We start from the raw sequence: 15226 nt of genomic DNA, 5'->3' as shown, positions 1-15226 counted from the left end.
GAATTTCTGTGCTCCAGGGATTTGTGAAATAGCTTTCCAGCATTAATTACAGGTTTCTTCCATGAAGGATGAAGGGTTCAGCAAGAACCTCTCTTCTCATGTAGCCCAGGATGCTGTTGGCCTTTTGGGCTGTGTGCTCGCACTGCTGACCCATGCCCAGCTTTTCATCCATCAGGACCCCCAAGTCCTTCTCCACAGGACTGCTCTCAAGGATTTATTCTCCCAGCTTGTATGTATATCTGGGATTACCTTGACCCAGGTGCAGCACCTTGCACTTGGCCTTGTTAAAGCTGGTTTGATTCTTGTGTGCCCTCTGGACGGCTTCCCTTCCCTGGTATTGTCAGCTGAGTGAGAAACACTCCAAGTCAAAAATTTGGGGTGCGGCATGGATCTTAGTGATAGCAGCAAAGTTTATTTGTTATTGCAATAACAGGTGCATGCCCCCTGTTGGCAAGGGAGAAATTGTGCCCTTATCAGTGAAATTTATCCCGTTATATACTCTAAACCTGATGCAGGTAATGCTCTCCTGGTGCTTGCTCATTGGTTGAGCATCTCAGGCTCACAATCTCCCTGACGCTGTGTCTATGCTACATTTCCATACAAAGTGGTTACCAACCTGTTGTTTTTGATGTACTGTACCATGAAACAGGTGGGCAATTTTTCTTAAGGCACGTTCACTTTGTTCTATACTAGGCTCTTGCTTCTCCCTGCACACCTGCCTTATCTTCTTCCTGTACTCAGTTCTACCAATGTCAAAACACCCCACTAGTGGAAGAAAAACAATCTACTCCTGTCAGTGCTCAGTGAACTAGTGGAAGAAAAACTACTCACATTAACTGCTTCACTGTTTCATGAGAGGGTTCAGTAGAGGCCTACACTACATACAGAAAGTGTTGGTTCCACAATGAAGGCCTACTCTGCGTACCAGAAGCACTTGCTTCACTGCAAAAATGCAATCTACCTCCCACAGCTGCACCACTCAGCTTGGTATCATCATAAAGAAATAATGGAAAGCCTGTGTTGAAAATAAACAAAAAACCCCTATTGATATGCACCACACTGCAGTGACTAGTATATCTGTCTAGTGTATGGATTATATTATATGAATTAGTTGGAAATATGAGTGAATTAAAAAAATCATCGTCACTGTTCCTTAACTGAAGAAAACTCAGTTATGAAGTCATGGAAGATCCCAATCAAGCCATAGAGTGGCTCATGCAGTTGATCAGTGTAGTACCAACTGACCCACATGTACTTTCAAAGCTAGGGAAATTATATGACAATGAAGGTGACAAATCCCAAGCCTTTCATTATTACTATGAGGTATTTGCTTTCTGTTGCTTTCTCATAATTAAAGAAAATATTGCCATAGTTTTCTGTGTCAAGTTAACAACTGATTCATTTCAACTGTTAAAAATGTCATCCAAAAGAAGAAATAATGACCTTTGCCAGGAGTGGGGGGTTGCAGGCAGTTGACAAAATCTGATTTTTGTAGTCAGGTCCCAAGGAAGTGCAGTCTGTGTTTCCACCTGGTATATGACCTCTAACTTTTCTTTGTCAAGTGGTTGTTATTTACGTTGGCCCCTATCAGTTTCAGGATTAAAAAGGGATACAATAAATGTGATTTTAAAGGTGCTTGACTTGTCAGCATTAGTTGGAAGATATACCTGTGTGGTGGATATGGAGATAAATCTACATGTCTTTGTTTGATTGCTATACATTATGTATGCACAGTTGCCCAAAATTAGACATCCTCTCACTTTACAAACTGTGGTACTGGCTGGGATTTCTAGAGATCCTTTGGTTTCAAAAGTGGGAATAAGACAAGAAGCCACTTTGCACTCCAGCAGTTCTTTTTATGTACATGTAAAGTGAGGATGACCAGTTTTGCAGTTCTGAGTACTGGTGGAATTGTGCGTGATTATAATTTTGGTGCCTGTTTCAATGGAGATTGCTAAGAAACTGCAAATGTTATTTACACAAATGCATTTCTTGGAAAAGAAAGCTTTTAAGTCAGTCTTCTATCAGACAGATTTGAGTGTGAAATTGTATTAGGTAGCATTGTTTATCATTTTAGGTAATGTGTTCACATGTAGACCTGATCTAAGTAAACATCTTAGCTGTTGCAGCCTGTAGTACTTTAAGTAAGGCTGGATGGAAAGTGCGACAGACTTATCTCAGGTAACTTCTGAAATGCATTCTGTAATTAGAAGACTTGGCATGCTGGTTTTTTTTTTCCTCCTCAGGATTGCTTAGCATAGTACACTGCTTCCATTCACATACAACATATTTTTGGCATCTGGGGTATTAAACACTTGAGTCAGATATTCCAGAAGTAACATAAAGATGTTGTTTATCACTACAGTTGTGTTTCTTTCACCTTTTCTGTTTTGTCAGTCGTACCGGTATTTCCCTTCAAACATTGAAGTCATTGAATGGCTCGGAGCATATTGCATTGACACCCAGTTTTGTGAAAAAGCCATTGAGTACTTTGAAAGAGCAGCACTTATCCTGTAAGTAATTTTTATTTTATATCTTTTTAAAAGTTTTGAGATTAGACATCCATAATTATACTCAGAGATAAATTAATTGGATAATTTTTGTACTGTAAGCAAGTATCAGAGTAAACTATTTTGGAACATCATTTAATTTTCCCCAAATTTCTGTTTGTTTACAGGGTGTTTTTGTTCTTACTGTGTTATTTCAATGTTAAGTAAGGGCTCAAGATGGTATTTGCTATTAGAACTTCTTTTTTCTATCCTCTGTCGTTAAACGTAGTGATGAAGTGGGGACCATTTCTACTAAGTCACCAAGACTTCCTTCTCTGTGGCCTTACATGAAATACTCCCTTTCTTTTTATCACACACTGAGAAACTGATGGTTTAGATAAATGTATATTTAAATGTTCTTGCTGCTTTTTCCTTTTTCATCTAAGTTCTGTTCCCATAAGAGGAACAATATTGCAAATAAGGGCGTAAGGAAGCAGAAGTGTGTCATGCAGAATTAACAGTGGATAGTGGATGTAGGTTAGCAAATCAAATTGATTTCGATATAGATATTTGAACTTACTGAAATTGTCCTTTAGCCGAATATGACGTGCTTAAGGATGCGAGTCTGTAGGCTATGCTTTGTATTCTAAGTCAGAAAAGTGAGACAAGAGCATTACTCTTAAGAGAGATATCACATTAACTTATTCTAAATAATCAAATCAAGACCACGTTCCTGACCTTAACGGTCAGTCTGACTCACTACTTGGGGAAGTGGCATTGGCAGCATGCAGATCCTCAGATGCAAAGACTGCTTTCTTCCGTTCTGTGTGAGGCTCCTTCACTCCTCATGAAAATGTTTTCAAGCTCTTATTTCTGTAGGAAGCAATTAGTGTTATTCTACTGATCATCCAGCTTTTCATTTAAAGTAACTAGACTTGAGATTATATTGTATGTAGGGGAGGATATAAAAATGTGCCATTATAGGTACAGTAAAATACTAAAGTATGCAATGTTCTTCAATTCTGCAACCAGTTGGTGCAGCAGACAAATGTGTGCAAATCTCAAAGATAGCATGAAGAGCAACCAGTGCTTCAGTAGCTGATGCTTGTAAAGCCTCATGTACCCTAGAAGAGGCAGGAGAAGCTTAGTCAGAGTATAGGACCTTGTAAAGTAGCTTTGAATAACTGACACATGAAGTTCTACTTGGTTATCTGTAATTATCATCCGTCTTTTATATAGAAATGGTGGGATTATGCTGTTATTAATAAATAACACTGCATAGGTATTTGGTTATTTGTTATTAAAATAATCTAGGTATGTTAATTGATAAATATGAATGTTGGGATATAAATTGCTGAATAAGTATCGTTACTGATTGGAAATAAACTTACATCTAGTAAACTAGAGCCCTGAACACAAGAAGATGACCCACACAAATATACTGTGTGTGAACTGACCAGGTTAGCTGCTTCCTAGGAAGAGACTATACAGGGGTGAAATGTTTAAGAGGAGTTTAATAGCAGGTTTTTACAAATGCTATACAGAATATGTTGCCTGTTTATTATATGCTTACCGTGTGCACAACTTTGTCTTCTTTCTGTGCAGACCTACACAAGTGAAGTGGCAGCTGATGGTTGCCAGTTGCTATCGGAGAAGCGGTAAGCTCGGCAGCGTTTTTTGCAGTTAGCTGAAAAATTGTTTTGTTTTGATGGATGTTTTGATTTCTTTTTCCTTTTGATTTTTCTGTCTCCTGTGAGTACTGTGAGTACTGGTCCGAAATTTTATTTAAAATTTCTATTGCATATTATTTTGTTACAAATTTTCTGTGTGTGTGCAGTAAAGTGTGACTTCTCCTTTAAGTCTGAGAAATATGCCTCTACTGAGTGAGACATAAAACGTTACTTGTGCTCTTAAGTGATTAAAATAAAGATATAGAATCATAGAATATATATATATATAATATATATATATATATAATGTATAACAACATAAATTATTTGCTCAAAGTTTTGTAATGTAATTATCATACTGTCAGATCTAATGTAGTCATTAGATTTTAAAGTTGCTTAATTCCCATTCATTTTCAACACTAGGTGTAATTTTTCAGGTATTCATGTAGCATATGCATTGCACAGACAACAGGCAGTCTATGTGCAGTTTCTTACTGGGAATACTGTATGGCAATAAGCAAAGTGGAAAGAGCCTAACCTTCCTAGATTCTTTCATCGCATAATCGTGTAAATGATTGGTTTTCTCAAATTTGATCTTATAATATTAAATCATGTATTAAAACCGAAGAAGTGGTGTTGAACTGTATAAATTCCTCTTCAGATGTATATATATGTATATATATATATATTTTTCTTTTTTTAATGTGTAGTAATGTTGGTAGGAAACATGTTTTGTTTACAGGTAACTACCAGAAAGCTCTAGAGAAATACAAAGTCATTCACCAAAAATTCCCGGAGAATGTTGAATGTAAGTTGTTTCACCGAGTGGTACAACCATCAAAGAAAACTTTGTTACTTTAAATATGTTTGTTGGTGATCCATATGATGTAAGTAGTTTTCCATACCCAGATATTGTTCTGAACTAACATTTTTATTCCTGCTGCTGCCCCCGTATTGGATTATTGTTTGTTTGTGGTAACACCAAAATGTGACTTAAGAAGTACTAGGATAATGCTGAAGAAGAAATATGAAAATGCACTAACTGTAGTTGACTGGCTGAGTTCATTTTCTTGCATACTTGCTGCATTTTATAATTATGTTCATTGTTTCATCATGAGATTAAAACCTTTTTACTTCTAGTCGCCACTAGGTGAAACTTCTGCTGTAAATTTCCAGATACAAAAAAATGATCCAGTAAAATTTTTACTACAGTCTGTCCTTCTGAAAGGACATAGACAGTTCCTAAGTACAGTAGGTCAAGTAGTCTCTTAGACAATTTCAAACTGCACTTACAGGAAACAGCTTTGAAGAGCAGAATGTTTTACTGAAGCTGAAATGAAGAAGCCCTTTAGGAAACTGGGTCTGTTACTGGTTGCCACAATGTCCTCCTACATCTCACACTGACATACTAATTCCAAACTACAAGGCTGTCACCAACAAACCTACACTTTTAAATTTAAATGGGAAGAGTTTTTACTGTGTTTTAAAATAAAATTGTATCATTCGGCTTTGATAAACCTACTTTTTGAAGAGGAAACATACAGTTATGTTCTAGTGATGTTGGACTGGAGTCACCTTGTATTCCTTGCTGTTTGTAGTGGTCTGTACCTCCATTCAGTATGCCCAGCTTGCGTAGGGTGCACTTGTAGTTTGAGCTGCTTGTAAGCCTTTTTCTCACAATGGTTTGTTCTTCAATTAGGCCTCCGATTTTTAGTTCGTCTCTGCACAGATTTGGGACTGAAAGAAGTCCAAGAATATATGACAAAACTCAAGAAAGTGGAAAAATTAAAGGAGATGAGAGAGCAGGTAAGGTTGTTTCTTTCTGCAATATGGACAGCATACCACAGACAAAGCTAAGACAGTATTGATGGCACTTTAAAATAAAATATGTATTAAATTCCAGGTTTGGAGAGGCTCATATTCTGTGGTTTGGGTTCTTTAGTTGTAAATTAGCGGTCAGCATTAAATCTGTCAGAATGTTTGTTGAGCACTGGATTTTCTGTGATTTTAAATATTAGGGAAAGATAGATTATGTGGATGTGTTGGGATCGCTGGAGCCACATGCATAATTCAGCTCCTCTGGAATGTCGTCTTTCCTACTTCTTTGCCAGAGTGTGAAAAGTATATTTACCAGCCAAGCAATAATGCAGCTATAGAGAGAGAAGGGAGTGCAAGAATTTCTCCATGTTGTAGAACTCCTTTTTGCTATTACAGGACCACAACATTAGCAGGTTACATAAGTATGAAGTAAATCATTTATGTTAGTGGCAAATGTTAAACTGAGAAAGAATTTCCATGGAAAAGTTACAGGCTGTGAAAGGTGTGAAATCACAACTTGTGTTGCATTCAGAACAGTGTGTGTTCTTAATTTTCTTGTTATTCCCGTGATAAACTAAGATTTAAAAATTAAAATCAGCTTCTTAATTGGAAAGCATTGTCTGTGTTATGGAGCTGCAGTATACTCAAGTTTGCTCTTTCTTTCCAGTGAATTGTATGAAAACTATGTTGTCACATTAGGGCACATTGAAGTTTTGCCTAATATATGTTGTGCTAGTAAGACTTACTGGCTCCCTTTCAGTGTCGGATAATGTGTAAATACCTCCTCAGTTACTGCAATTTTGCTTCAATTCCAGAGAGTCTAAGTATGCATGAGTAGACTGGAGCATTTCAAAAATGAAAAGAACTCAGACAGGGGAATGCTGTTCAAAGGATTCCAACTTTATGCTACAAGCCTGCTTTGTGGGCCATTTGAAGTATGGTGGTTTGGATTTTCTGTGAATGTAAACCTTAATGCTTTCTGAAAAATGGACACAAGAAGGCAGTCTGGAAATGTAGGAGGTCAAATACACTGGGCTAGTGTTCATCCATGTCTCTTGCATAATGGCATCAGTATGCAAAGCAGATAACCAGATATTCCTACTCTACAAAACTCTGAATTGAGACCTCTCTGAAGTATGTTAAACAGGCTTTCCTTAGTTTCTAGACAATCTCACTTTGATGTCAGTGACAGCCAGAGTTCTTTGCAATAACATCCAATTTCTCAGTGCTGTACCCAGGAAAGTTCAGCTATGAAACCAGTTAAATACTCAGTTACTTTAGATGGTGGGAGAGGTTCCTAGAGATGCAGGAGTAATCTCATGCTTGGTATAGAATTCCAGTGGTTTTGGTTTCTTTCCAGTGAAGATTTTAATTATGTTTATATGAATGAATAATCATTCATCTGTAAATGCTGAGGGTTCTAAGGAAGCACATATCTTTCTCTTAAGAAAACTGATAATTAAATATATGGGGAAAAAATGTTGTGTCAAAATTCTTCGTGCTTATTTCCTGGTGGAAGCTTGATCCTTCCTGGATGCATTTCTGTACTGTCTGGTGGGGAAAAGCTACCAGTAAATATACGATTATATTGTTCAAGTTATTTAAGAACTGATAGTTTAGTAGCGCATTAATTATGCTTAAAATCTTGGTTTTTTTCATTCTGACCGCACTGAGTTAAGGGAATTCACTGAGTACTAAGTGAATGATAGAGATCTTAGTGGAATCCAGTAGTGCAAGACAGAGTCTCAACACCAGTGTTGTTTTTTGTTGTTGGTGTTACATCTGAGTTTCCATCCCTTGGTTTTGGTGTTTTGTTGTTCTGGGGGGGTGGGAGGTTATTCTTATGTCTGCCATCTGGCTTTGGGAATGACTGGCTCTTTTTGTCTTAAGGAACTCTGCCATTCATGCATTTGTAAACTATATTTCGAGCTCTAAAATTATCAAGGGTTAATATTTCACTGCATAGATTTCTAGTAGGAGCACTGGTTTCAGTTAACAAAACCAGATATAACTCAATTCCTGCTCACAATTTTCAACTAACACCTGGTTTGTCAGTTGCACACAGAAAAGACCATAAGGGTGAATGGCACTATAATATACTTGTTTTTCAAAGTCTAAGCACCGACTTTGTATCTGCATGGAAATTTATCAAAATTTGCTATTCTGGCACCGTTTTGCCAGAAGAAGTATATCCACATGGAGCTTATACCAAAAGAAATGTTCTGGAGTACTTTCTTCACTCGGTCTCAAATATGGGCAAGTCGTTAAATACTTCCAGACAAGAATCTGGGAACATCTGTGGGCTTCATTCACTGTAGAAGTTTTTCTCCCTGTCTCTCACAGTGTTGGATTTTTGCTGTAACCTTCGTGTCTTTTTTTTTTTTAAACAGCATTAATATTTCTTTTTCATGTTTCAGTGTAAAAAAAAAAAAAAAAAAGACAGGTATTAGTGTAGAAGTTCACTCAACCTCCTTGGCTCCCATGTGTACATACATTACCATTTATTTCCTTTAAGTGAGCGTAATGACTGAAAAAGTGGGACTGATTGGGTGTGGTGTGAAGTGATGATCGGTGCAAACACCACGGGGGACTTGCTGTGTTTGCCTTCAGGCACCTACATCTGGACTCATCAACCTACCTTTCTTTTGCAGTCTTAAGAGAGAAATTTTGGGGGTGGAAATGACAGGACCTATTTTAAGTATCTGCTTTTTACTCAGTTGGAACTGTATGGGGATTATTCGTACGCTTCAGCTTTAGTACTTCTGCAACACTGTGGGAGTAAAGTCCAAGGATGTAAGCACCACCACGGCTCTATCATGTAGGGACCACGTCCCTCTGATAGACAAAAGCTGAACTTCTGCTGCTGTGCTCTTGTCAGTCCTTCATTGCCTGGACAGTCTGAACATTATTCCCAAAGCACAAATGGGACGCTTAGCCCAGAGCTAAGAGAGCATATTCCAGACTTGAAGGTTTCCCAAAATAAATACAAAGTACAAGGTTTCTGGTCCCAGGCTGGATAGTTCCAACACCGTTCCAGGTTTAACGCTAGGCATGATGCTTTCCTGTCTGACTCCTGTGAATTTTGATTTAAAGGTTCTTCCTTTTTCTGTTGGCGAGAAGCTTGGAAGTTCTTTCACATCTGGGTCATTCCAACTTTGCCAGACTCCGTGTTACTTTTCTGGTGAAAAATGAGTGAAGAAGCTATAGTAATTGTCCTGAACACGTGGTCAAGTAGCGTGCACACGTTTTAAGCAGAACCTGAATTCTGTAGGATACAGAGGTGACTTTTATTGGCAGCTGAGTGCTTGAAATGCTGACTATTTGTATCTGGCCATAAAACAGTCCCTATCTGAGATGTGCCATCTTGTAACTGACAGTATATGTGTATGAGAACGTTGGTGTTTAGCCAGGAGAAGCCATTTCTGCCATGTGATGCAGAGGTATTGCTTTGATAAACTGTCAGGGTTTTCAAATAGCTCTAAAAAAAACACAGCTGGAAGATGTTCATGGTACCTTCTTCTGAGCAAGAGCCGAGTTTTTAAGCATAGTTTTTGAAGTATTTGCCTTCGCCTTTATCTTCCATTTAACACTCAACAGCAAATTAAGTTTTGCTGTAAATTGCAGTGCCATGCCAAGTATTCAAAGTTTAAGGCCTATGGGGTGAATAGTTCTTTTCATACATTTCCCTACTTCCCCCCTCCCTTGAAACGTTACAATAATAATACGCCTGTGGGATTTGCAGGATGTTAATGGGCAGAGGCTACTTTGAACTCATGCAAGGAGGGCTATGTTGCCTGTTTTTTCAGCTGTACTTCACAGAGGTTCATCTGGACTATTTTTATGCACGTTCCTTGTATAAATTTTATCTGAAGAAAAACAATTTATTGAGATAGTCTGTTTGAATTTCACAAGACTGTAGTTTTACATAAACATTGGCCTTAACACTGATTTTGGGATAATTCTGTGCTCTGAGAACATAGAGGTTATTAGTTACAGTAGGATAAACATAATTTAATGTTCTTCTCCTGTTCTAGTAATAAGCTAGGTTGAGTTTGTAATAATTATTTATAATTATTTCTGGCATACATTAGTAAATGGAGTTCTGTTCTGTTCTTTTTAAACCTATTTCACTGTTCTGCAGCGCATTAAATCTGGCAGAGATGGCAGTGCACGTAACCGCAGGGAAGGAAGTGCTGGTGGAGGTAAGTACTTAATGCCTCTGCTTAAATATCAGGCTTGTCAGGATTTCAAAGAAAATAGTTTTTCTTAAAATGTTTATAGAACCTCCTTGCATTTATAAATGCACACAAATGAGCATTGAGTAATAATCAAGTAGTGTTTGTGGCATGTTCAAGAGTCTATGTTGTGCTACCAACCCTGTAATTGGAAGACCCCAGTGTTCCCTTCTTACTCTTTCTTCCTCTTTTCCCAGTGTGGCAGAGATGAAGTGCTAGAGGCTTCCTTAAAGAAAAGCTCATTCTCTTGACTGTTAAGTCTCTCCTGTAGATTCACAATGCTGAGTTTCTTAAACATAAAGCTGTAGAAAGGTAAATCTGGAAGCTTGTCTGTGTAGTCTTTTCCCTACTGGGCAGCCTACATATTACAGAGCTAATGATTCTTCCCTCCCATTAATAAATGTATGAGACATTATACTGTTAAACCTGACCGTTCCCCTCTGCTGTTCGAAGGAAACTACCAGACTTATGGCTACTTTGGCCAGCTGGATTAAAGTCCATCTTGACCCAAATAGGAAGTTACGCCTTAGTATTCTGCTTTCATTTTTATTTTATATCATTCAGTGTCATAAAAGATCTCACCTAGAAATTCTTAATTGTATTCTCTTCCTTTTTCAGTGAAACACTTCATGCATTTTTTCTTAACTGGTAACTAGCTGGTAATTTTATTTCTCCACTGACATAGCATGAGTTTTACTACATTGATCCAGTTCTATACGGTCATGAACATTACTAGCATCGTATTGGAAGGAATATTTTAGAATGCTTTGGCATTTAGGAAGACTGCTCTACTGAGTTCTCTAAGGGTTAACAATTAGTACTGGATTCTTGTGAGTTCTCATTCCTTTTTTTTTAGCTCAGCAGTTTCACCAGAGAAGCTTTTAAATCACTTCTTGTTATGTAGGAAAAATATAATTCACCTTGAATTTAATTCTACCTGTTCTGGGCCTTAGGCCAAATAATTCTTGGGGTGAAGTTCCTGGTAACAGGAAGGGATGGAAATGTCTGGGCTCTTTTTTGTAGCATAAGCACTCTAATGAGACAGTCAGCTAGAGGTGCGAGTAAGACAGCAGCATGAGAGAGCTTTGGGACACATTTTTATCACAGAGCAGAGGTTCACTTCAGCTTACAATGAACAGAATGAAGAGTAGGTAAGGGTCACTGCTGTGCAAAACACTGCATCAGGCATCCAGGCAATTGGCACAAAGGGTCTGTTTTCTTACAGCAATCTTTTTTCTACCTCTCTTAGAAAAAACATAAAAAGAAAAGAATCAGCATCAGAGAGAATATAAGTGACGAGTAAGTCAATCCTTTCTTTAAAGACAGAAATACCTTTAAAATGTTATTGTGAAGAAAAAAAAAATGTTGAGCACATCAGGAACTTTGACTGCAGACTCTACTAATTCCAAGGGGTTACCTCCCCTCCCCAGTCAGAGTAACTGGAGAAGAGCTGTTGTAAACATAAAAGAGGACGAGGAGATAATCAAGATCACAACTAACCTAGAATTGTCCTATCGATAATTCTTAGTGTGATGCTCAAGGTACAGTGTCAAATTCATGAAGGAATGGAAAAAAACATATTGGGAACAAGCCTGTGTAAGGGCATGTTTGGGAAGCCTCTTGTATGAAGTTGTTGCCAAAGATCCAGCCTGTCTGAAAATGACTCAGAAAACAAGCAGAGGTACAAAGGAGGTCCTGTATTCAGCCTGGAGTAAACTTTTTGTTGAGATTCCGAGATTCCTAATTAAAAGTTGTGGTGAGTGTGTGTGTATATATGTATATTATGTATATAATATCTATCTTGTATGATGTAAATTGTGTATCTTTATACAGATATCTGCTTATATCTTAATGGAGTCAAAGGCATTACATCTTTTTGACCTGGGGAACATTATCAGTGAAGAAGTGGTGGCAACAAATGTTAAGGACTACACTGTAGCTTGTGTAGTCTTGAAGAAGACAGAGGGAAAGCCAAAGACTGAAACATCATTTTAGCCAGTGTTAGGCATTATTCAACTGGGTTATGAATCTGTATTTTACAGCATTAGAAGCATCTGCATACAGCTTGCTTGGAGACACATATGAAGTATAAACAAGAATTACTTTATTTCAAGATCATAATATGCATTTGAAATGCTACTGTCTTCATTACAAGAAAAGAAACATTTGTATACATTTTGAGTTTCATCTCTTCCAGTGTTGTTGCCAAGACCAAAAGGGATAATTTTCCTTCATTGTATGGGAGATTTGTCATCATTACTGAATGCAGTGAGGCATGGAATTATGCTTAGTTTATTACTTCCTAGCTAAATGAAAGTACTTCCTAGCTAAATGAAGTGTGTATGCATTCCCAAAATTTTAGATATGCTGCTTGTTTTCTTTCTTTCCTCTTCCCAGCCCGGTGCCTGGCATTCCCAGGAGAAGTTTTTTCTCCAAGTATTTATCCCCCGTACTTGTAGTGGGAGTATTAACAGTTCAGACTTCCTCGTTTTAGGAAATACTATTTAAAATTGCTTGGTGAAGGAAGATAAGAGGAAAGAGAAGTCAGCAAGGTGTGTGATTAGAACCTTGCTTTGTCAATATGAATTAAAACAGGAGAAGCATGAGGTGCACCAAACTCTACTTTGAAGAGTACGAATAGAGTGTGCATGGATAGTGCACGGAATGGAAGAAAAGTGTCCAAGAAAACTAACATCTACATGAGTGTCACTATTAAAGTCTACTCTTGTGTTGTGAGAGGAATAAGCATTACATCTAAACTGCTTACCCACAACTGAACACATTTGCTCTATAAATGCAAAGTTTCTTCTGTACATGAATATCAGATTAAAGATTTGGGATCTTTGTGATTCACGTTAGAAGGAGATTGCATTAGTACATATCCTTAACATTTTTGTTAATTTAAAAAAAAAAAAAAAAGGCAAAAAAGCCTGCAGGATTTTTAACAGCATGCATGAGTTTCAGCAGTTGTCAAAAATTTCCTCATTAATAATCTTGTTCCCTTGCTTTCTTTGAGTTTTGCAGAGAGGTGCTACTAACATTCAGCACTTGGAAGTCTGGGCATTATGGTTTTTACTGCTATAAGGGGTTTCTACAGTTGAAGACCATAAGGCCTTTCATAGATAAGTGAAAGTGTGACCTTAAGGAATACGTTACCGTAGCAGTGTTTACTTGGTCTCTGCATTTGCCCTGCTCTCTGAATGGGGAGTGTTGTACCAGATGAGAGGGCAGTTGTACATGAGGAGTCATGATGTCTCGGACAGGAGCCCAAAGAAGCAGTACAGGGCTCAGTAGATGAAAGGCAAAGCGTTTTGTACTCTCCCTGGCACCTAAGCCTGTCCAGATGCATCAGGGGAGAAAAAAACAAGCCACAAGAAGAACTGAGATGTCTCTTATTTCATATTAGAGGAGAAATGAGTTTGTCCATCCCAAGCATACATTCTGTATTCAGACACCCTTTAGCACCTCATAGGAACCTCTTCATACTAATATGCATAATATTAGTATATTATGGATATTAGGGCACTAAGCATCCCAAATAACCTTCACTGTGGTTGAGGCAAAAGATTATTCCTGTTACTCTGCAGCAAGTACTGCATGATTGCTGTTATTTTTTTTTGTGTGCCTGTTCGTGCCTCATTAATTTCAAGTGGCTTTGGGATGGCTCTATTGGCTGTGTCATGTGCGTTCAAAAAAAGTTCTTTTTGTAATCATGTGGGAAATACCTGATGATGTGGCCATCTTAACCTGCTTGCTGCATATAGACGTCTTATATTTATGAAGGAACTGGATGCAGTGTGACCACACTTTATGTTTACCGCGATGGTTTTAGCTCCAGCACGTGACTTTAACTTGTAAGCAACTGACACGTCAGCATTGGAAGTAGAAATAGTCAGATGTGTTTACTGCAAAGTTAAAAACCAAAACCAAAAAGCATCACACGGTATCTGGTGTGTTTTGATAATGGCTGTTACAAATGAGTGCTGACTCCATCGTGAAGAGATAGTTTCATCCAAATCTTGTTTAAAAGAAAGTAGTGAAGTTATGTTGTTCTTGTATCGTGATTTCACAGCATGTGACAACACGTTCCTTTCATTTTCACTATTTTTATTTATATGTATATATATTTTTGCCTTCCAGATGCTGGTGGTAGCAAAGGGGAAAGACTGAGTGCCAAACTAAAAGCTTTGCCTGGAACAAGTGAGCCCTATGAAAGCAGCAGCGGTAAAGAAATAGGCAAGTGGGCATCTTACACTTTGTGACTTCCCAGACCCTCAAAGAGAGGGGAAGTAGAGGAATTGTGTTATTGGAAGAGCAAGCGCAGTAATTACACAATTAGTTCAGAGCTCACTTTAAACGATCTGCACATATTAAGGAATGAGGCCCAACTAAACAGTTATTTATGTTCCTGTGTGTCTGCTGCAAGGTTTGGTCAGGAAAAAATATCTTGAGAATCCAAATGTGGTATCTTCTTCTCCTTCAGTGATCTTTCTAGTCTGCATTGCAAAGAGGAAACCTTTCCAGATGTGTCATGTTAGAAAGCAGTCTGGTGTTTGATTAGAGGTGTTTAAAATCAAGGCTAAAAGGAATTACACATAACTATTTTAAATGTACTTGTTTAAATCCCAGATGCTTCCTACATAGACCCGCTTGGCCCACAAGCAGAAAGACCTAAAACTGCAGCAAGGAAGAGAACAGAGGAAGATGACTTTGCTGATGAAGAACTGGGAGAGGATTTGCTTCCAGAATAATGCGTGGTGCACTCCAAATCTTTTCTCCTAAAAATTTCAGCAATGAAAATGCCTCTTTGAGATGGTTTTGTACCAGGTTTTAATGAAATAATTGTTGAAACAGTTTCTGCTTGTGGTACCATATATTAAACACTTTTGAATTGGAGTTACAGTGTGTTTTACAATTGATTATTTTGCTGCTTCATTAGAACTGCAAAAAGCAAACTAAATAAATCAATAAGACGCTGGCAGTTGAGGGGCGGGCCTTCCATGAGCTCCCAGCG

The 15226-nt window shown here is 37.9% G+C and overlaps 1 protein-coding gene across 2 annotated transcripts in view; it reads left to right on the top strand.

Annotated features, from left to right (window-relative positions):
• IFT88 (intraflagellar transport 88) overlaps positions 1 to 15108 on the top strand; it is a 29922-nt gene extending 14814 nt beyond the window's left edge. Inside the window, exons 18-25 of one of the 2 annotated variants that reach the window (XM_015852165.2) lie at positions 1173 to 1323; positions 2398 to 2513; positions 4095 to 4147; positions 4902 to 4967; positions 5859 to 5965; positions 10119 to 10179; positions 14353 to 14448; positions 14842 to 15108. In XM_015852165.2, the coding sequence (XP_015707651.1) occupies positions 1173 to 1323; positions 2398 to 2513; positions 4095 to 4147; positions 4902 to 4967; positions 5859 to 5965; positions 10119 to 10179; positions 14353 to 14448; positions 14842 to 14963 (772 nt within the window). In that variant the 3' untranslated portion in view covers positions 14964 to 15108. Of the gene's footprint in view, positions 1 to 1172; positions 1324 to 2397; positions 2514 to 4094; positions 4148 to 4901; positions 4968 to 5858; positions 5966 to 10118; positions 10180 to 10409; positions 11364 to 14352; positions 14449 to 14841 lie in introns of those variants that run through there. The other variant, XM_032442167.1, reaches the window with a different exon arrangement.
• Positions 15109 to 15226: the final 118 nt, after the last annotated feature.

The sequence above is a fragment of the Coturnix japonica genome, chromosome 1 (genome assembly GCF_001577835.2).
Source record: "Coturnix japonica isolate 7356 chromosome 1, Coturnix japonica 2.1, whole genome shotgun sequence".
Taxonomy (NCBI): Eukaryota; Metazoa; Chordata; class Aves; order Galliformes; family Phasianidae; genus Coturnix; species Coturnix japonica.
Note: the sequence above shows the minus strand (reverse complement) of the source record. Positions and strands in the feature narration are given on the sequence as shown.